The sequence below is a fragment of the Perca fluviatilis genome, chromosome 2 (assembly GCF_010015445.1).
Source record: "Perca fluviatilis chromosome 2, GENO_Pfluv_1.0, whole genome shotgun sequence".
In the NCBI taxonomy this organism is placed as follows: Eukaryota; Metazoa; Chordata; class Actinopteri; order Perciformes; family Percidae; genus Perca; species Perca fluviatilis.
Window position 1 is genome coordinate 23,770,455 of NC_053113.1, and position 22,561 is coordinate 23,793,015.

Sequence of the window (22,561 nt, forward strand, 5' to 3'; positions counted from 1 at the left end):
CTGACCCTTGATGGACATAAAGGCAAACACTGGGACAGAGCAACAGTTTTATGAATTGATTTAGGGGCAATGCCGTCATCTAATTTAAGAAAAATATTGCTACATGGCTCACGGTATAAATTAAGCTACAGAGGGTTGCCTTGCCTCACTTTGTTGGCAAATCCGGCAACCTCCGATTGGACCATAAAACACAATTTACGGAAGTACGTCATCATTCCATTTTCACAATAAAAGCATCTCTCAGAGTTTAATCATTAATTGCATTTCATGGTAAGAAAATTATGTATATATTATATATATATATATATATGATGTGTCTTGCTTCTACGTTTATACAATTGATTATTTGTCCATACCAGGTTAATAAACGTGCTAGAAGAAAACCAAATATGTTTTACTTACACACGTCCAACGTTTGTTTCCGGGTGAAGAGGACAGGAAAGAGGTCTGAGTGTCATCTGATTTTAACACCTCGCTCTCTTTCTCTTCTCTTTACCGTATGTTTTGTCAATAATATAACAGCACAACGACAAGGAGCATTTTAGATATCTCTCCACAAGTAAGGCGACTCGTTATTAATTTAAAATCCTTTTTTTGATGCAGAAACTGCCTACGTCCCTATTATCCGTTAGCATGCTGGCTAACCGGTTAGCATTTGGAAAATGATTTGCACGCATTTGGCTTCATATCTTGTTACAGATTGACCTAGTTAATGAACGACGGTTATTTCGGTTAACCATATAACTACGTTATTTTCGTGAGGCAGTCACAGTCATATTTTAGTTGTATCGCTTTGTATGGTGTTCTTTTTGTAATCGCCGTGTTATTTAAATGTCAGTTGTGTGTTGGTGAAATAGTCGCATTTACAGTCCGATATTGTATTGCTTAAGAGTCGCTGATAAGGATTTGATCAGAGTCCCACAGCGACTGTCATATTCTTTTGGTCAGTAGGAAGCGAGACAACAGCGGGGGAGCCAGCACTGTTGAACGAGAGACACCAACTTGTCACTCTCTTTCCTCTTAGAGGGCCTGACCTGCTAAATTCTTGGTTGACATGGCAGCCAATGGAGCAAGCTGTGAACAGCCACAGAAACGTGCAGGAGCCAAAGACAAACAGAATGGCAAGTCGACAGGTTGGTAAACTCACAGTAGAAAAGTTAACACTCCTCTCTAAAGTCTCCCTGAAAAGTTACTTACTTTATTGTTATATATGTACTCTGTTTTCTGTTTTGGTGAAGCACAACAAAATGTAAAGGGTTTAAAAACTGTTAAGATGTTGAAAATATGAACTGGGCTAACGATGTGTATTGACACTAGAGTAAAAAAGAAAAGTTTAGCTTGTGTTATCTCTGATGACACAGAACGATAACTACTACCACATGGTTTGAACAAGTCATAAAAACCCTGATTCATTTTATGTTACTTTCAGTTTTCAAAGGTGCAAAGAACTACGGCCGACAATAGAATAAGAACCAGAAACAGATTTGTTAATGTCACATGTATTATGTATTTAGCATTACCAATTCAACAGGATGCACTAGATACAAGTATTACAGTATGTGAGGGTAATTGCAGTACTGTTTGTTCTTCAGACTCTTCAGTAAGAGAGAGGCGACAAAAAGATAAGGAGGATCGCTTGTCTCTGGTGGTATGGAGGAGGCCAGTCACCACACTACATTATTTCTTCCTGGAGACCCTTATCAAGCTAAACGAGTGGACTTTTAAGTAAGAAGTTAAACAGGTTTTTCTAGTGTGCCTTTATTGTTGCACTGTCTTTGCCAGGATGTTTGTGCTTGCCCATCCTTGTGACCTTTAGTTTTTTGTTGTAACTCTGTATTTCTCACCAATTGGTAAACCAGACCTAAATAATTGTTTCCCTCAATGACATTTTGTTTGCTTATCTTCCTGTTCAGGCTTTGGCAACGACGAGGCACTGTGTTCTTACTTTTGGTGTTATGTTCTTTGTTCTCCATCGCCTACTCCACTGAGGGAGCACACCAACATGTAAGCCTTGACTGATTTTGTTATTTTAGTGATGTTAATAATCAACACCATTGCTCCATTACCAGCCTGTTTAAAGGTTAAAGATAAGTCACTCTTTATCTGCCTTAAAACATTCCCAGAAGAAAGCTTATGTTGAGAGATAGTGAGGTCTGTTGTCAAGTAACCCTTGATCATACAGACAGTTGGTTGAAAGTTATGTTTACAAAATCCTCTGTGCAGTGGTCTATTACAGTGCAGTTAAAACACAGCCAAGCTTCAATATAGAATTAACGTCTTCCTAGATTACTCACATTTGGAATATTAAAATGTATATTTAACTGACTACAGGTAATTTAGGGTATACAATGATGAAAAAAAAATGTAAATTTAAAAAAAGTCACTAAAATCTTTCCCTCTTAAAAACAGCTGATATTAATTAAAAAATAATAAAAAGTTATTCGTTTGGCCATAATCATACCAATGACAAGAGCTCTTAACCAAAACGTATTAAATATGAGTACATTAGAACATTCTATTATAAACAGACAGCGAAAGACTCAAACTGTAATTAACTAATGAAGAATTGCCTTTTAAAAAATGAACATAATTCAATGAGCATTTCCTGTGTCCTTCGCCTTCTAATCAGTTTTTTTTGCTTTCTTCACTGAAGTATGTTAATTACCTGGAGAAGAGGTTCCTATGGTGTGCCTACTGGGTAGGCCTTGGCATCCTGTCCTCAGTAGGCCTTGGGACTGGCTTGCACACCTTTCTCCTCTATCTGGTAAGATAATACTTTTTTATGGTTTAGCAAAAGTGCACACCAGTTCTTGAGCTGGGTTAGTACAGAATACAGAGACAGTCTGTACAAAAAAGATATGAAAGGCTGCACTGCATTAAGAAAGTGCTGCAGTCCCAGTAGGGCACATGAGAAAAAAACATTGAAATAGGAGAAAGCTGCCTCATTTTGAAGGCACTGTGGCTATGAAGAAATATTGCATTTTAAGATAAGCAACATAGTAGTAGTGTGAAGCCACCTACTATGCTGGCTCTAAATAAAGTTTAGATTAGCTTGAGCATGTGTTGATGAAATATTTGAATGAGCAGCATGTAATTGTTATAGCAAAAGAAAGTAGCAGGAAATGTCATTGATGAAGTAATTCAGTTGCACATCTGTAAGTTCACACAGACCCAATAAATACATGTACATTTTCACTGAAACCACATCATATTTTATCTTCCTCCTGTTTTTGTCATGATGGTACCCGTTGCTACATTTACATATTTCTGGGGAAAACTGACTCAGCTGGCCCGCATGCCACCCATATCTCAACGGCAAAAATGATACTGGCTGTAAAGAAAAAGTGGTGACCATCATTACCTGGTCGCCTGTACTCCTCATGAGTCAGGATGTACTGTTTGTATCTACAGTATGCAGAGTTTTTTTTAGATGTAAATTACATCTGATTCACCACACAATATTTTCTTCGAGGTAAACCTGCATAAATGACATGAAACTCATTTAGCATTTCTTCATAGCCCATGTATGTCTATCCCTGTAGTTGCCAGAGGATGGTGTCACAGTCAGTTTATTGTCTTCTACTTTAAACTTGTTCCATTTTGTCACCCATCAGTCCAAGGCTAACCAAAAGTTAAGTGTAATTTTTTCCCTGACATGCAGTCACCGAAAGACTGTGACTGAGTCACCAAAATGTGTGTCATTTTTCTTGGTTGTGGTACATAGTTGCTTTAGGCTGATAATATGGCTTCTGTTGTGTAGAACTTGTGCAGATGTGGGCCAGCTGAGTCAGCTGTTTCCATCATAATGAAATAATGGGAAAAGAAGTAACTGTGATCTTCCTGTTTTTTACAGAGATGATGTTCACTTCTTCTATTAATGCTTTACAGCTCACCGTGTGTTTGAGCAGTTTCACTGTCTTCTATTGTCTTGTAGTCTTCAGTTACTTCATATACTGTGTCCAACAATAATGCAATAGTAGTGGTGGTTCATGCTGTATATTGTATGTGTACTATACGTGTCCTCTGTGTGTGTTATAAACTGAAAAGGTGTGACCTCATCCACACTCCCCTCTCTGTGAGGGAGGTGTCTTACTATAAGTAGGCACCACCACCTGGCATTATATATATATATATATATATATAGATATACATATATAAAACCTATTTTTTGTGTCCCATAAGCATTTGATGGCCTACTGGAGGCTCATCTGATAAAGTCTATCTTGTGTCACTCAACCTGATATTGCACATTTGGAAATTGTTAAAATTCTCATCAGAAATATTGTGTCTAAAATGGAAATCAGTCCCTCCAAAACGTTAGTGGCTCCTACCCTCATGTTACAGCAGAAACGCCTTTTGTTTGGACACTTGGGTAAACCCGTTCTTTTGAAATTCAGGAAAATCATACTATGTCTCATTTTTGCCATTGGCAGAGGGAAGGTTCTTGTGGTTCAAGTAGCTAGAATGTAGTGCTTTGAATAACTTAACTTTACATAATTAATTGACCAACGATACTGTTATTTCCAACAGCATGTTCAAGGGGTTGTAGCTGTGGGGCAATGCTTTCGGAGAGGTTGAGGACTCGGAGTAAAACCTGTTAAACAGGGTTCAGCTCTCTTGTCTTTTCCCACTTCCTCTCCGTTACACCTCTTGACATCTGCCCAAAGCTACCAATCTCTCTCTTTTTATTTTTATTTTTTTGGTCGTTCAAAATAAAGATCTCATTCATATCTTATTCCCCTCAAGATTATATACAGTAGCCTTTCCTCTAGCTTCCATTTTCGATGCCATTTTAAAACCATCCCTATCCCATAGAAAGTCAGAAAGGCATGTTTCTTAAGAGCCATCAGGTTGCTGTTAATTCAGGGTGTGGATGTTCAGGATAGGGCTGGGCGATATGGAGAAAATCAGATATCACGATATTCTTGACCAAATACCTCTATTGATATTGCAGCGATATTCTAGGGTTGACAATTGGTGCTTTAACAAAATATTTTCAAACTTAGATTTTAGATAAATAATCATCAGTCATGTGAACATAAGGTCTAAGTGTGGAAAAGGCAAATAATAGAAGAGCTAGAACAGTCTGGTAAGTTCAGAAAAGTACAGCATTTTACTGTAATGCAGTCTTTAAAACCAGGAAAAGACAACACTTATGTCATATCACGATATGACGATATCCAAAATCTAAGAAGATATCTAGTCTCATATCACGATATAAATATAATATCGATATATTGTCCAGCCCTAGTTCAGGATATGGCGTACCTCTCTGAAGAGAATGATGTGTCCATAAAAGAGTTAATACATGGAGTGACACAGTCTGTTAAGCTGCCAATGTCCTCTTTGTGTGACTCCTACCGAATATACCGATCCAGAACTTCTGTGACCAACCATCTCTCAATTTTTCTCAGAAAAGTAAAAGCCTTCTTTACATTGTGGGCCGTATAATGTAAGTTGTCCGCTCAAAAGGAGAATATTTCCTGTAGCCCTGTTCACTAAAACTTACTTCATGTTCACAGCTCCCACACTGCTGCCTACTCAGTTATGATGTCAGCCATATACAGAACTCCCCCAGTGTTATTTTTGAAGGAAAAACCACAAGTCCCACCTGGAGAGTTGCACTGTGAATTTACCTCAAGCCTTAAACATTAATAGATAGCCCCATAGAGAGAATGAGGTCATCATGCTCGTGGGAAAGGGGGATTCACTCACCAGTACGATCTCATGATTCATCATGATGTTTTGGAGATTATTGCCATGCATCTATGTACTGGATTCTATTGAAAATAATGTGGTTGAAATAAGAGAAAATACATGCTCATACATTGTTGCTTTTACTTGTCTTTTTGATTAGATCACCTTTTTAATTAAAGCTTCTTTCAGATTTCTCCCTTTTAATGGTGATGTTGATCCACTCCTTTGTCCATTCATCTCTTTGGATGACTTTAGAACAAGATCTCTGAACTATTAATGTCCAGTGCGTATGATGCACAGAGGAGGATTCCTAATTTTGGTAACCAAATGCTACTATCAGGTCAAAATGAAACTCAACCAACACAAGGTGTTTTTGAAACTAACTGTAGGATTTCCACAAAATGTGCCCCGGTTGTTCATAATGCCTAGAGGATTAGATCTCAACATGTTTGGTGACACACAGGAACCACACCCAAGAACATTCCTATTGCGCCATCCACTGGTCAAAATGTCAAAGCAGATTGCCGTAAAATTTCCTGATCTCACTCATGCTGTTACGGGGATAAACCATTTTAACACCCTATAGCCCTTCCTATTGCATCACCTTCCCAATAACCTTTACATATTTAGATTCATTAGGCTGCATTCACTCAGGGTCAATGGGCGTAGTGCGTTTAGGCGTGGCCGGTGGGGGCCACGGGGGAGCTGAAAAACTGCAGCGAAAATATAGACAGGTTCACCTTTTGGAGAAACGCGACCCAACCTCACCCTGCATGGTGTGAGAGTCCTGTACAGTAAACCTCAGTGTCTCCATCGCTGCCACAAGAACATTTTAAAACACTGAGGGTAAAAAAACGAAAAACAAGCACTTAACTGCCCAAGAGTTGGGCAGCTGACTGTTTCCTGCAACAAACTCCAACACAAAGAACAGTCCCTCATCTCTTTTCTTTCTCTCTTTCGCTTTCTCCGTGGAATTAAGCTGCCTTCAAGTGCCTTCAATTGTGTGCTCATTTGTATGATGTCCTGTGGTGTTCTCTAACCCCCAATGTAGCACAAATAGACTTTAATAATAATAATAATAATAATAATAATAATAATTTATTATTATTATTATTATTATTATTAAAGTCTATTTGTGCTACATTGGGGGTTAGAGAACACCACAGGACATCATACAAATGAGCCATTTAAGTGACACTCCCACCGCCGCACAATTGTGTGGTAAGTCGCTGGACCGACCGATCTAGTGTGAATGAGCCCTTCTTACTGGTATGGCTCTAAGAACAGTACAATTGTCAGTATGTTGATAGTTCTATCCAACAATTTAGTATTGTGGGTGGTAATAAACTTTTTAGCTTCAGGGGACCACAAGCTGGACAAAGAAGCGGTTTATTTGCCCTGAATGCAAAGAGTTGTGCTTTGCTGACTTTGGTGAACAAAAAAGTTTTCCACAGGCTAATCTATCACCTATCTGATGAGTATCAGAATTTGGTTTCAGAGTTTGACTCACAGCTTAGTCTTTTGTTGTAAACACTGACTTGTCGTGTCATGAAGAAATGCCATTATGTGAAGTTCTGTTTGGTTTGAAACAGACTGTGTTGTGTAAACAAAAGAAGCCTCCTGTGTGCTCATACTTAGTGGGTGGAGGGGTACGATGGGGGAGCAGTTGCAGTCAACCCAGACTAATTGTGTGCTGTCCATCTACTGTCAGTGTTGCCAGTATCACCTTAAGGAGGCATAATGGAGTAGCTGTGTTGTAGTTACAGGTGGGCTAACTGTTATTGAGGCCAGGTGGCTGGGCCTAACCAGACCTATTTACAATGATAAATGATGACCTACCTACCTGTCAGAGAGACTGTGACTCAGCTACTGTTGGTGTGTGTCTGTACCTGTGGGCAGATGAGTCTGTAAGCGCACGAGTTGCGTTTAATCAAGCAACAGCAGATTCAATTAAACATATACTTGTATACGGCTGTGCAATATAATCATACATCATTGTTTAAGGTTCAACAGTTACTTCTTACTTGTATACACTCAGTTGCCAAGTACACTTGCCTAAACTTAACTTAGTCTAATACAACAGCCAACATGCTAGATGTAACTAATAATAAAATGGCAACTAAGTGTAAGTAAATGATGACATACGGTGCTGGCGATATTTAAACCTTTTATCCATATGAAATGCCAGCTGCTGTTGAGAATATTCAACAAGACTAGACTAATAATCATAATTGTAATATATAACTGTCTAAAATATCCTTTTACCCGTGACAATTGCAGACTCAGTTTATTGTGTATCCCATTGCTCAGTTCCCCCAAACTACAGTATTTGCCACATTTACAATGAGCGCACATGTCCCAGTGTTTCATGACACACATTGGACAAAATGATTGCATGTGCCAGTATATGTCCCAGTGGTTTCCAGTCCATTAATGCAGCTCATCCTATCCATCTGTCTCACCTCTCTTAGGGTCCTCACATAGCATCAGTAACCCTGGCAGCATACGAGTGCAGCTCCATAGACTTCCCAGAGCCTCCATATCCAGACCAGATTGTCTGTCCCCAAGGTGGAGGGGTGGAGGGAAGCATCTCCCTCTTCTCAATCATGTCAAAGGTCCGCCTGGAGGCCTGCATGTGGGTGAGTCGTAGTTTGAATAATGATACAATACAATGATTCACACAGAAAAATGGCAAGAGTGTTTGGCGGTGCCAGCAGTGGGTGGCATTGTGATAGCTGGAAACTTCATTCACCCTCATTTCAACATGCCTATGCCAGCACAAAAAGGTCCAAAAAGCTTGTCTTGTATCTTACACTCAGCCGAAGTATGCGTTCCATTACACAAAGCAGTCGCGTGTACCAAAATCAAAAGTTTGTGATGACATGAATAAATCCCTGTGGGTTTATGTGGGAAGTAAATACTAATATAGAACTTTTGAAATGGTGCTGGTTTAGGGGGCAGGCACTGCCATCGGAGAGCTGCCTCCATATTTCATGGCCAGAGCCGCTCGTCAGTCAGGAGCTGATCCAGAGGATGAAGACTATGAGGAGTTTGAGGAGATGCTGGAGCAGGCCGAGGGCGCACAGGTCAGAGTTTCACACACATCTATTATGAGAACCATTTGCTTGTTCATTTCCAATATTGGCTCCTTTTTTAGCAGGTCAAATACATGGGCAAGTAAACATTTAAGAAGCATTACTCACCCCAGATGTGCTTTTCATTTGATTTAAGTGGAAAAGGTGACATTAACATATTGTGTATTATTTTTCATTCAGTATACAAACATCTGTAAGAACACAAACACAAGAAAACTGTTTTGTTTTTGCAAATTTGTCACAGTTAGTGCGAAGAGTAGCCCAGACTCAACCTCCTGCCTTTCTGATTAAAACACACACCACCTACACTGAATATAGTGGTATCTATCCCTCTGTTTAGTTCCATTTAGCACAGGTGTTTAAACTTTACCAACCCTCCCAATATGAGATGATCATATCTGATTTGGCCTCCTCTTTATAATGCACAACTGACCACTGAGCCACTGTCCAGTGATTAGTCTTAAAGTGCCATGTGACTTTAGTGAAGCCCCTCCCTCCTTAGACTTCCAGTAAATCGGTCTGTTCGTGGGTGAGTCACCCTGAGCACAGCTCCCCCTTTAATCATACCTCGGGCTTCGTTCTCTCTGCCTCCCTGATTCTCTCCCTCCTTCTCTCTTTTCACCGGCCTCTAATTTGAATGACAGAGAGTCCTGTCTTGAAACATGCTCACATGACTGGAGATGGCTGAGAACAACATGCTGAGTCAGCAGCAGAAACCGAAATCGGAGCAATTGTGTACATTGTCTCCATGACCTAGTCTCACTTCACTGGTTCTCAGATGAATAGGCTAAAAAAGGCCAACCTCACATGACATGTCTTTTCGTCATGGGAATGTATTCAGGATGTGTCCACATGTGCATTTGTCATAGGTTTTCTAAGCAACATCTCACAGACGAGTCAGAAGCACTTTTATTAAGACTTGAGGACAGAATTTCATTTGACAGAAAGGAAAAAAATAATTTTTAGAAATATGTTGAGATTTTTTAATTGCACTTGTCAGATAATTATCAATGAATTACACTTATGATTATTAAATTTTTAGTGGCATAGACGACATTGGACTAAAAATGACTTGATGACTGAGATGCATTAAAACAAACGTGAAAAAAAAACTAATCAGAATGTAGGCTTATCACTTGTAAACCTCAATGCTGCATCTTCTGTGTTTTGGGGGGATATTTACAAAATTCTGACTAAAACATATGCAACACAAACATTTACTACATAAATAATTGACATAACTGAAATGAGGCAGGTTTGAAGATGAAAACTAAAATGTATTTTACTTGTGGAGACTAAGACTAAACTAACATTTTAATTGCTTCTAAAATTGGCATTGATAAGATGCCAGATTTTTAAACTGCCTCTTAATCTCCCTTCTGCATCAGCTGTGATCTTCACAATGTAACCACAGACATTTCACCCCCACAGGGATGGAGATGGGATCAAAAGATCCTCTGCACTTCTGTACCACACAGTTTTCAGCTGTAATGCCACCAAAGAAAATCTTACAGTACTTATTATTTTACCACAGTACTCTCAACAAGACTCTTGTTTCTTGTAATAATATTGCAGAGAACACTTTTGTTTGGTGGAAAACCACACAGTGAGAAGTACTGCATGGTTATTTTAAGAAAAGAATAAAAGGGAGATATGTGTTTAGTAGGGGTGGGGAAAAATAATCGATTCTTAGATGCATTGCGATTTTTCTCTAGAACGATTCGATTCAGATAAGTTAATAATCGATTTAAGAAAAGAAAAGGTGACTTTTACAGGCATGTTTTAAGGCTTAATCATGGAATGACTACAGAATAAAACCTCAGTAGACAAAACATTTCATTAAAACTTGTGTGTGATAAATATATGTCAGAATATAAGCTTTGTCTAGCTGCTGTCTAGGAAGTGATTAGCAAACTCAGATTTATATGTATATTTTTTAAAAAGGGCGAGGCTATTTGCACCCCTGGTACGATTAGCAGTGTATGCTATTCGTACCCTGCTGCAATTAGAAATTAATGCTATTCGTACCCCGCTGGTGCACACAGCAATGTGTTCTATTAAAACCCCGTCTGGTACAAATATCAATGTATGCTATTTGCACCCCTGTGCATTTACAGTACCTTGGCATATATTTACACACAGTTATCCATACTACTCATGTATTACACCTTTTTGGAATATTATCGCCCTGACATTCTTACCATAACCAATCCCACTCCTCTTGCCTAAACCTAACCAACCCAACCAGAGCAGGCATATTCATGAGTTTTCCCCTACCACCCTGTAAAAAAAATGTTTGCGTTCGCGAGCCCTGACTTGCGCAATTGCATGCAAATTATCCAATCCAAAATCACCTCACCAGGGAATCAAACTCCAGACTGCCAGACCAAAGCTCAGTGTTCAAACCACTCACCTAGTAGTTCTTATAGAACATTGTACAACTGTTTACCACTTCGTGTCTTCAAGCCTCGGTTGCTAGGTAACCATACTGTATACAAAAAAATAGGTACTAACAAACTAACGGTTGTATGCTTTCACTGAAGACAAAAAGCGCAACTGTAGTATCCATTTTCTGCTAGAAATTCAATTGTTATAAACTTTAGAGACAAAACTTTCCTAATATGCCAGTTTCTGCGGTCATGGAAGATGAACATCCGCCATGATTTCGGTGCACGCGAGCAACGTGTTTTTGTTACGTCACAGGGTGTGAATAGCTCAGCTGTGTGGCCGAGGCTATTCGTACTGGGGGTGCAAATAGACACTCCGTTTTAAAAATCACGCATAGAAATGTGCATAAAAAAATGGTTGCGTCTATAATCTGTTTAGAATCCAATCGTTGGCCTCTGAATCAGAATCGAATTGTGAGGTGCCAAGAGATTCCCACCCCTAGCGTTTAGAGACACCCATGTATTTAAAAATAAAAAAAGTGTTGCAGTGTGGTAGAACAAGTTTTTACAAACCATGGATCATGAAAGTCAAATTTAACATTTTAATAAAAAAAAAAAAAACTACCCATTGATATCTGACAACAGCAATGTGTGTTTTAAATATATATTTATTTTATCTGTTTGCAGGATTTTGTTACAAGAGCAAAACTGGGAGTTCAGCATATGGTGCAGAAAGTGGGATTTTTTGGGATCTTGGCTTGTGCCTCTGTAAGTTGAAATTTATTGGAGGTTGTTTATAATGTCCATACAATTTTAATTCATGCATGATCAAAGTTGAATGTTGTATTCAAGATGCCTTTTCTGATTTCAACAAACATTTGTCACTGTTGATGCAAATATACAAATTAACCTGTAACCTGACACGTGTAACAAGGCCAGTTTATAAGACTGTGAATCAGCAATATTGTCTGATGTGTACGTATGCGTTTCAGATCCCCAATCCTCTCTTCGACCTGGCTGGAATAACTTGCGGCCATTTCCTGGTTCCCTTTTGGACCTTCTTTGGAGCAACTCTAATTGGGAAAGCCATCATCAAGATGCATATACAGGTCGGTAGGCCAACTCAGTGGTTTATCAGAGTTGGTTAGAAACGAGCGAAGGACCAGTTCACGTTAAATTACACCAGGTTGTTGAGTTCACCATAAACCATACAGGCACACAGCATCTTGGCTTCGTATATGACTCGTCTTTTGTTTCATGTCACCACAATTATCTCTCCACATTGTAATAATGCATGTCAATCCACTCATAAGAAATAAAAGGGTATGCAACGCTGACTGATTCACAATCCCCCACAACCTCAAAATGTGTGTGAGAACTAAGATTAAACCTAGAAGCTTAGATCATGAGTTGGTGGCTGTGAGAAACTCTTAATTGTGCACTTCTGGTTAACTCTTTCCGACGGTGCTCTGGTCCTTTGGGGATTCCTTATTCTGGTTTTAGCTTTGGGATGCATCCAGACCATATAAACAGGCTCCAGATGAAAGGAGGGAAGCTTTTAAGAAGTCTTTAACGAGAGCTTTTTTTTTTTTTTTTTTTAAATCCACTAGATCAAAAAAATGTGTTTGAATTATGTTATGTGTTGTGTTGTTGCCAGTGTTGTGTATCGGCCAGTGATCTCACTCTAAGGCCTTTGAGACAAAGGGCCCGTCGCGCAGCAGGGGTTATGGAGGATGTAGAGTGGACATGAGAGGGTAGACATTAAAGAAGGAAATTGAGCACACGGTAAGAGGCTGCAGGGGGTCTCTTTGTATTATTGTTCATTTTTTTTGTACCTTGATCCTCTTGGGCATCACGTGTCATATCCTGTCTGATTTTGTCCAGGGGGGCATGTGTCATGCTGTTTTTAAAGCTGATCAGTTTCAGGACTGGAGAAAGAATATTGTGGTTTTGCCCCCCAAGTTTGGTGCTTTGCAAACCACACAAAGCCCTTCGCAGCCCAAAATTGTGCTTACTGCCAGATTTGATTTTTGTAATTAGTGTGTCTGTGGACAGTGGCAGATGTGGCCTCAATTTCTCACAGCTGTGCCGCTAAAATTAATAATCTAAATATGTCTATCTATCATATATGCTTGTCGTATGTGTTTCTTAAAGACACTTTGTTTTGTGAATAATTTGTTCCTCCTAAACTTTTCTGATGTCCTCTCAAACACTTATACTGTATACTTAAAAAAAAAAAAATATATATATATATATATATATATATATATAATTTTATTTATAGATTTTATAGATTTTATAATTTTATTTATAGAGAAATGTTCTGTGTGTTGTATACCTCTGCATATAATCAGAAAGCATTGGGTTTTAAAGCTTATTAATCTCTCCCTTTCTTACCTACAGAAACTATTTGTTATCATTACCTTCAGCAAGCACATAGTGGAGCAAATGGTGTCACTCATTGGGTAAGTGTGCGTGCGTGTGTGCCTGCATTAATCAGGTACTTTGTGGAGTCATTGTCTTTCCCCTGGTTTTGTGGTTGGCAATGCATTTGTAAGATGAGATGCATTTTAAGCGCTGATTGGAGATCCTGTACGAATAAATGCTTTCACAGCAGGGGTGAACATGCATGCATTTTTCCACAGAAATGTTTTTCTCCCACCCCCACATGCGATCCATATCTGCAGTATTGGTGGTCAGGCGTGTGTGGTACCATCCGAACATGTTGATCTGACTCACCAAGTTCAGCTTTGACTGGAAGATTTGCGTCAGTAAGGCGGGAAACGCAATCATAAACATAGAGCGAAAACAACTTTCTATGACTGTTAAACTAATTTCAGGTTTAGCCAATTTATAGGAATTAAAATGAATATCCTAATTGTTCATTTTAACTAAAGATTTTGGATGGTAAAATTAGCTGAAGTGTAAAAAAAAAAAAAAAAAAAATACAATTAGTATTTTTTTTTTTTAAAGTCGATTCACCAATTGTTATTACGGGACATGTTAAGAAGGCCAGCAAAGAGACTTCAGACTTAATGTTAAGTTCATGATTGACTTACATGTCCATAGGAACTGCTTTTAATTCTTATTGAGAATTGGCTGATGAATGTTCACTTCTATGTATGTCCAGGTAGTAACTTTGACCATATTTGGACCTGAATCTATGATGATCTATGATAAAGTGCAAGGCTTTCCCATGAAATTCAGATCGCCTTTGGTGACTCGCTATGATGGGTGCTTCAGTGTTGATACACAATGTTTTTTTGGCACTTGCTGTGTGTATATTTATGTGTGCTTGCATGTAAAGTGGGAGAGATAACAAGAATGAGCCAGTCCAAACTAGTTAGTTATTTGAAATCAGCAATTACCCACTTCCCTTTTGCTTTTTGTTTAGTAAATTGTCCCCCTTTTCCCCTGTTTTTTTAACATGTTTATAAGTCATAACTTTGGACAGAATTTATGCAGTAACACCAATTCCTTTGCATGACATGAATTGATAAAATGGTATCCATTATGATTGGCCCCCTCGTGAGCTAATCCACACTGCCAAATAAGGACATGAGCACACCCTGATTGGATATCTTTCTACCGAGAAGGCAGCAATGGTGGTAAAGGTGATGACATAATGTCGACTCACTTCCTGACTGAACGGGCTGACACCGGCTCCTATAGAGGGCTGAGGAGTATAAAAGGAGGGCTGAAGAGTTTCTACTTCATTCCTCTCTGCTGTCTGCTCCTGCTCACAGTACTAAGTAGAGGAGGAGGAAGCTCCAGGATGGGCTTCAAATGTAGGATGGGGCCTTCAGCAACTGTTACAAGGATGCTGGTTGACTGGTAGATCAGTGAGGACCTTCGGTAGTGTTCGGGGAAAGAGAAGACTTAATGAACTGCTTTTTGAGGCTCTTACAGAGAATATGTGTTCAGGGTCTAAAGCTTTAGTTTTGGGGCTGCATGTCAAAGGAACGGTTCTTAAAGGGTAAGTGAATTCATGTTGTTCCTCCCTGTGTCTTGTGTTTCTTTTATTGCCATTCTGTGTGGATGCATGCGGGGCCGCGATGTCAGGTCTGTGCCCAGAGTGGGACCCTCACTCCAGAAGCCCTTCAGTCAGTACCTGGAAGCACAGAGGAACAAGCTGCATCATGCTGGAGGAAGTGCACCAGCGGTAAGAGCAATCCATTATTTTACAATGCACCACTTTTAAGTGACAACCTTATTCTAAATCACCACAATGTGACTTTTATCAATGTATTTATTTGTTAAGATTAACAACAATATGTATGTAAGCCTTTTGTACTGTAGACGAAAAATAAAGTTGGGATCTTATTTTAGTATAGCCAAACCAATACTTGATTTTTTTAGGTTAATTTAGCCTTGGGAATTGGGAGTTTAGAAAGTCAGATAACCATACATTGGTGGGTTATTTTTCTTTTCTTTTTTACATAATCGCATAACACATTTTTTATAAAGTTCCTTAAATTTGATTATTAAAGAATTGTGACTAAGATATGTACTGAGCGTATCATTTCACAGTTTAAAATAAATATAATTATCAGTGCTCTCTGGTGGACAAAGCATGTAACTAAGAAATAATGTATTGAAATGACCTCATGACCAATGACACTCTTTGGCATTTATGTACTGCAATGTCTTACTTATAGGCCAGCATATGCACTGATACGAAATATATTTGCAATAAGCTAATATCAGAGGATTTTGTCAGTCTAGCTCTGGTTTTTGGTTAAGATCAGTCTTCTGAAAAACACTCTACATGGGTTGAATTCTGCAGAAGGGGAAAGTTAGTCTTTAAATTTGAATACCATTTTCTTCATGTACTACTGTCATGTATGCAGGCTGCAAACAATATTCACAATAACTCATCATACCTAAATTTGTGCGCTCATGAACTGTAATATTCCAGTATGGTTTTATGATGATAATGTATAGCATATGCACTCTTAATGTTGGGTTTCCAGGATGAGAACTGGCTGTCGTGGGTGTTTGAGAAGGTGGTGCTGGTCATGGTCTGCTACTTTGTAACTTCCATCGTCAACTCCATGGCTCAGAGCTATGCCAAGCGCCTGCAGCAGCAGAGGCACTCGGAGGAGAAAACCAAGTGATGATTACACCAAGCAGTACAAACATCCAAGTGACTGTGTACCTGCTGCTGCTGAGAGTCTTTCACTCAGCCACAGCCACTCACAACTTAACAACAAACCTCACCCCCATCCATTCTCAGAGGCTGACCACTCAAAAACCTGGCACTATTTGTTGTGTGTGTGTGTGTGTCTGTGTGCGTGCGTGCGTGCTTTTGAGGATGTATGTGCTGTTTACTGTTTGTCCCTCTTCAGGTTTTGTAGTTCTTCCTCTCATCTCACTCTCTAGGTGTGTAGTGTGATTGGTTCTATTGCCAATAGCTTACCATGTTACTTTAATGTTAAATTAACCATTAATTCATTGACCTCAGAAGTAAAGCAGCGTTTTGGTGGTGACTGCTGTGTTCGTGCAGTGGCCATAAGATGCTATGCCTTATGCAAGACGGGAAGGTCGGACTTCCCTTGAATATACGGTAGTCCTTGACTTCTTAACTTGATTTTTATTTAATTTTGTAACATTTGTGTATGGATGGATCTTGACCTGTTTGTACAGTGTGCAGGTAACTGCTACGGATGGTCTTTCTTTTCAGGTTTTAATTTTCCTCATGTTGTTGTCCTGTTGAATAGTAAGACCAGTTTGTCTTTTTTTTTTTATCTGGATTTGTCAGTTTCAAATGGTGGAGGAAAAAAGCAATATCAACTTAAAACAGTGTGGTATTGATGGTTTGCACATTGTGTAAATATCTTAATATCTTTTTGACAGTATGTGCAGATGTATTTCTATTCTAATGGTCTGTGTGGACATGAGTTAACTTGAACCAAAACTAAAAAAAGAAAAGGTGATATCATTGTAAAGTGACATTGTACTCTCAGCTAAGTAGTCCCATTTCTATTCTGTACATTTAGGTTGAACCTTGGATCAGATCATATATAAAACGTGAATCATGGTACTTGTTTCCAAGTCTGAGTCTGTCATTTTGTCTTCTCTTGTAGTTGAAGATAATCTCTTAAATGTTGTGATGTTTAAAAACGGTTTTGTTTTTTTAAACCATCACGACCGATCAGGTACTTAATTTTCTGAAATGATCATCCTTAAGGTAAGTGAACAGTTTAGCACTCATCAGTTGTTAATAGTTCTTGTTGGAGTTCTTTATCTGTGCTGGACCTTTACATGTGACTACTTGACTGACTCCTAAATACCCTTCTCCCCATGTTGGGAGGAAGTTCTGCCTGAAACCTACTTGGCAGATTCTGGTCGACCCAAGCTTGTGGCTAAGATCACCTTCTATATTCTCAGTCGTGAACACCTTGACGCCACTACCCCACCGCGTCAGCTAGCTTATCAGACTGGTGTTGGCTGTTAAATTAGCACGGCAACAGCGGTCTGTAAGCTGGCTGAAGTGTGGGCCTTCTGCATTTCATTGGTGCTGCTTGGCTCATGCCAAAACTGCACTTCAGTTGGTCCATTTATGCCGATCATCCCACTTCTGGAAATACTATTATGGAAAATATCTGAACAATAAAGTGCTGAAAAGCATATTAACTGATGCCCTTGTCACTTTTCTTTGTTAATTATTACTAAGCATGCCTAATTGAACATGCATTGACATTTTCTATAACTACAACAGCTCCAGTTGGTCTCACCACAGTGTCCATTAAGTAGCTGTGTTGGAACTTCCTAAGCTGCTGGAGGCGCTCCGCTGTCACGGAATTGTAGATGTTGAAATGTCCATTTCTCTGAGCGCTTTAAAGGCTTCTCGTCTGTTGGTGTAATGGCGTAAAAGTTCAGTCCGTTCGAAAGCAGTAATTGGCAAAACAATCTGATCACAAAGTATAATTTAATAAAATAGCTCCTACGTGTTGGCCTTGAAGAGACACAATGTGTGGCCCAATGATACTTTCGGTGAAAAGAAATTGCCACTTCAGATGTCTGATAAAGTCTCAGTAAGACAAACCATTTTTTTTATTTACATGTTAATGTTTAATATTTTTTATATATATAAAAAATAAACAACATGTAAATAAAAATTATATATATATATATATATATATATATTCTCGTATATCTACATGCAGTCCGAAGGCCAGGTGGTGCTCATTAGTTTTTCCCATTTCTAGCTCAGTTGACCGTAGCTGGAGATGACTTGCTCAAGAGATGTAAAGCTGTCTAGAAAGTCCTCCTCTGAGATCCCAAATTTAACGTACTGATGGATGTAGGCCCTGTGTAAAAAAAATAAAAATAAAAGAAGAAAAATTGTAATCATTTAATCCAGAAACAAAACAACTGAGTACTGTTTTCCAGGTAAACTTTACTTCTAGCCTCCAGGATTAACGTTAAAACGAAATTGTGTTTGGACCCAGCTTTTCCTAAAAGTGATATTTAAGCATTTCTCTGAGTTGTGGGGCTGACTCACCTGGACGCAAACATATTCCAGGCTTTTCCCACCATGTTATCCAGAGGTCTGAGCAGAGCCTGACTGTTACTGACCAGCGTAGCACATTTTTCATACTTATTGAAAGGCACTGGGGATTTCCACAAGTTGAAAGCTTCTTCTGATGAGAGCCAGGAGGTGTACAGGGCCGGGTCCTCAAAGCCACCTGTGGATAGTACGTAATAACACATCTCTTGTTCTGCACTCTGAAGAGTTAAAATATTGAAAACTCAAAGCTGTTGATTCTATAAGACATTTTCTGTGTTACATGCATCACACCAGCCTGTGCTCATTTATGTCTTTCCAAAATATCATCTTCTTAATGACTTGTGGATTTCTCAGGTGAATTAAAAAAACAACAACAAAAAAACATTTCAACCAGTCCACTGACCTGTTTCTGCGCTGTAGACCTCTTTCCCTCTCAGTATGAGCAGATTGGCCAGAGAGGTGTTAAAGCTGGGTCCTGTGAAACTCCTGGTCCGCTCAGAGCCGGCCGGTGGACGCACCTGCCAGTCTATACCTGACACAGGATGGACAACAAGGATCCTCAGAAGTGTTTTGTAATTTTAATTGTAACTTATTGCCCGCACTTTCAAGCCAAACAACAGCTTAATAAACTAAGCTGAAGTGGCAGATTTTGACAGAACTTGCCTTCCTCCATCTTGGTGTTGGAGATGAGCATCTGTCGTAGGTGTTTGAGCAGGCTTGGCCAGCTGAACGTGCTGTAGGCCATGGAGGAACTAGGCATCTGAGGGATCGTGCACACACTAAGCAACTTGTACTCTGGGTGGCACGTGAGGGCGCTCACCAACTCACCTGAGAGATGTTAGAGAAAATCACCTTTAGGGTTAAGACATGCCGGTTTATGAGGACGGCACAGAGTACATGCAATGCAAAGATTGATTGAATATATGAAGGTTTGACCTGATGATATTGGCAATTTTACTGACTCAGACATACTTTATTGATCCCCAAGGGGAATTGTTTAATTGGTGTGACTGAATCATTGGCAAAGGGATTAGAACATGTGTCAAACTCAAATCCAGCCGGCCCCTCACACATTCTGATCCGGCCCGCATATCAATTTAGGTTCACAATAAATTTTGGCCCGCCTTAGTTGTGCGCCAAACCAAAAATAAGGGAAACTGTTTTTCAACTTGCAATTACGCGACACTCAAAGCAGAATTTGGCAAATTTGCTGACTTTGAGACTCCGAAATTCCCACAGAAGCAGAGAGTTTGCATATTCAGGCTGTGAAAGAGGTTGTCGTGAGTCAGCTGTGTGGTTTCAGGGCTTTATGTGGACCAAACTAAGTGAGAAGACTATATGATACATGCAATAATTGAGTCAAAGATATTTGACTTTTTTGATGAAATAAAAGCATGTCAATAAACTATACATGTCTGGCCCTTGGTGCGATTCTCCTTTTCCAGTGTGGCCCTTACGGAAATTGAGTTTGACACCCATGGATTAGAATAACAATAATGACGAAATTTGTTTTGAGTTAAATTTTCCATTTCCTTTTTTGAGTATTTACCAAATTTCCCAACTTTACTTGTGTAGACTACACCGCTCCTTATCCAATTCCAGGAAATCCATACCCTGTGGGAAACTGGCCATGTGTGTGTTTGTGTGCGTCTTGGGTTCTCTCACCCAGAGGATTTCTGCTGTAGACTCCGTGGGAGTCAGCAGTGAGCGCGGGCTGCAGGATGCTGCCCAGCTGGTGAGCGATCACCCCGTTGACATCACCGAAGGAAATGTGTTTGATGTTGAGCAGCTGACTGCAGATCCTGTGCACTGTGTCGTTCTCATGCACCAGGATAGCGTCTGACAGCTGGTAGAGATGAGCCAGCGTCAGCACAGAGTTGTAGTTCTGGACAATGACCTGAAAGGACAGGTGAAGGGAAAACAGATTCAATAGCACATTATTCCGTAGTAATATTAAAGACTAGCCAATTAAAAGCACTTGACAACCGTCTCCATACCTCCCCAGTCCCGTACGGCCAGGTCAGGTGGTTGAGGATAAAGGACTTGGGGTAGATGTCTCGGAGACACTGAGTAGCATAAGTACCAACCCCGGAACCCGTTCCCCCCGCCACACTCATCATGGCCATGAGTCCAGCCAGTCTGTCACAGCGCTCCACCTCTCGCCTCACCAGCTCCTCCACCACGGCTCTGTGGCGAGGCCCGTGGACACAGTACCTGGTGGAGTGATACAAGAAGCTCATTACCAGCTTTTTTCCCCATTCATTTCTAAAGACAGGATGACTTTTCCTGTATTTATCTGTAAAGAATACACATGCTAAGTTACATTTGTCATGATGATGATTCGATGCTTTTCTCTGTCATTAATGATACTAAAATAATATGACCTTGGGCTCTGACAGAATATAATTTGCATTGTTTACAATTTTCTAACAGTTGTCAGACAAAACGATTAATCGACTGATCGAGAAAATTATCTCCAGATTAACACATAATGAGTCATTTATATTTTAAAAGTCAAAACAGATGATGACGTAGTCCTTAAGAGCTACTGACCCATCTGAGCAAACCAACCACTGATATGTTTGAAATCTCAGGAAAAATGCTAGTAAATGGTAGAGCTGGGCAATATATCGATATTATATCGATATCGTGATATAAGACTAGATATAGATTTTGGATATCGTAATATGGCATAAATGTTGTGTTTTCCTGGTTTTAAAGGCTGCATTACAGTAAAGTGATGTCATTTTCTGAACTAACCAGACTGTTGTAACTGTTCTATTATTTGCCTTTACCCACTTAGTCATTATATCCACATTACTGATGATTATTTATCAAAAATCTCATTGTGTAAATATTTTGTGAAAGCACCATTAGTCAACACTACAATATCGTTGCGGTATCGATATCGAGGTATTTGGTCAAAAATATCGTGATATTTGATTTTCTCCACATCGCCCAGCCCTAGTAAATGGTCCTTGAGTTGGTATTGTTTTGATAGGATTACAAAATGACATGATGAGGTGATTGCCAATGTTTAGCTTTGCTGAACTGTAGTATTCATACCATTATAACAACAGTGTATTTTAAGAGATTAGGAGCCACTATTTTTTTTATTTTTTTAAATACATAACATGTTGGGACAATGTCCTTACCCATTAGCCCAGTTGTTTCCAGAGCCCTGCTTCTGGCTGAAGTGTGAAGACTCTCCATACCTCCACCTGCCAGATTTTGCAGCCCTGCTGATACTCTGGTTGATCACTTTGGGCTCCATGTCAATCAGCACCGCCCTGGCTACAAGCTCTGGTTTTTAGACAGGGAGACATGACAGGTAAACAGGTGTGGAGTACAGACTGGGCCCACCGTTTTTTTTTTCAAGCAGAAAAGGGGGACACAGACATAAAGCAGGCGTGTTATACCTCCATGTGTAGTTTGGTGGAAGAATCGCTCACAGCTGGCTGTGCTGTACACTTTCCTCTGTCCCTCCAGAGCATCGCTGCAGATGATATCAAACAGCTCGTGACCCACTTGGTTACCGCACTGACCAAGCTGAACTGTTACTATGGACATGTTCACCCAGGTGTGAAGAGTGGAGACTTTCCAGGAGGATCGATAGTCTTCCGATCAGGTCAGGGCATGTGAACATCCAGTCGCTGGGAGTGAAACGTCTCATGGTCATGGCAGAGTTCCCGGAGCTGGCAGCATCTTGTTGTTTAATAGCGTAGGCAGGTGGCGGTGTCCGTACTGTCTGTCTATCAAAGACAGTAAAAGAAAAGCAAAAAAAGTCTATACTATCTGCCGCCACGAGACGTATGGCGCTTCCGGCCCAAACTGTCAAAACTTCCAAAATAAAACTCCTATTCATATGT

General features: G+C 39.7%; 2 protein-coding genes across 5 annotated transcripts; one reads left to right on the forward strand and one right to left on the reverse strand.

The window, feature by feature from the left end:
* The first annotated feature begins 412 nt into the window (after positions 1 to 412).
* On the forward strand, positions 413 to 17,228 carry vmp1 (vacuole membrane protein 1). Of its 4 annotated transcripts, none has more exons than XM_039790985.1 (12): positions 413 to 559; positions 949 to 1,133; positions 1,593 to 1,725; positions 1,914 to 2,004; positions 2,654 to 2,764; positions 8,169 to 8,336; positions 8,652 to 8,783; positions 11,867 to 11,947; positions 12,172 to 12,288; positions 13,583 to 13,644; positions 15,242 to 15,341; positions 16,153 to 17,228. In XM_039790985.1, exons 2-12 carry the CDS (start codon positions 1,055 to 1,057, stop codon positions 16,294 to 16,296), a joined length of 1,218 nt encoding a protein of 405 aa, XP_039646919.1. In that variant the 5' UTR covers positions 413 to 559; positions 949 to 1,054; the 3' UTR covers positions 16,297 to 17,228. The 4 variants fall into 4 exon arrangements, with proteins under 4 accessions (XP_039646919.1, XP_039646920.1, XP_039646918.1 ...); XM_039790986.1 differs by having other exon boundaries at positions 952 to 1,133; XM_039790984.1 differs by having other exon boundaries at positions 1,025 to 1,133.
* A 1,096-nt stretch (positions 17,229 to 18,324) lies between these two features.
* On the reverse strand, positions 18,325 to 22,522 carry tubd1 (tubulin, delta 1). Its single transcript, XM_039790983.1, has 8 exons — positions 22,112 to 22,522; positions 21,848 to 21,995; positions 20,690 to 20,906; positions 20,358 to 20,589; positions 19,356 to 19,520; positions 19,096 to 19,224; positions 18,687 to 18,870; positions 18,325 to 18,492 (listed from the first exon to the last, which is right to left on the reverse strand). The coding sequence occupies exons 1-8, from the start codon at positions 22,260 to 22,262 to the stop codon at positions 18,387 to 18,389; spliced, it is 1,332 nt and encodes a 443-aa protein (XP_039646917.1). The 5' UTR covers positions 22,263 to 22,522; the 3' UTR covers positions 18,325 to 18,386.
* Between the last annotated feature and the right edge of the window lie 39 nt (positions 22,523 to 22,561).

What these genes read in the sequence shown, in the direction of transcription:
- vmp1 (XM_039790985.1), top strand. Translation starts at nt 1,055, where the DNA reads ATGGCAGCCAATGGAGCAAGCTGTGAACAGCCACAGAAACGTGCAGGA. An exon ending in GCCTGGAGGCCTGCATGTGG is followed by an intron (nt 8,337 to 8,651) that starts GTGAGTCGTAGT and finishes GTGCTGGTTTAG; the next exon opens with GGGGCAGGCACTGCCATCGG. An exon ending in TCATCAAGATGCATATACAG is followed by an intron (nt 12,289 to 13,582) that starts GTCGGTAGGCCA and finishes TCTTACCTACAG; the next exon opens with AAACTATTTGTTATCATTAC.
- tubd1 (XM_039790983.1), bottom strand. Translation starts at nt 22,262, where the DNA reads ATGTCCATAGTAACAGTTCAGCTTGGTCAGTGCGGTAACCAAGTGGGT. An exon ending in GGCCGTACGGGACTGGGGAG is followed by an intron (nt 20,590 to 20,689) that starts GTATGGAGACGG and finishes CTGTCCTTTCAG; the next exon opens with GTCATTGTCCAGAACTACAA. An exon ending in TGGAATATGTTTGCGTCCAG is followed by an intron (nt 18,493 to 18,686) that starts GTGAGTCAGCCC and finishes TTTTTTACACAG; the next exon opens with GGCCTACATCCATCAGTACG.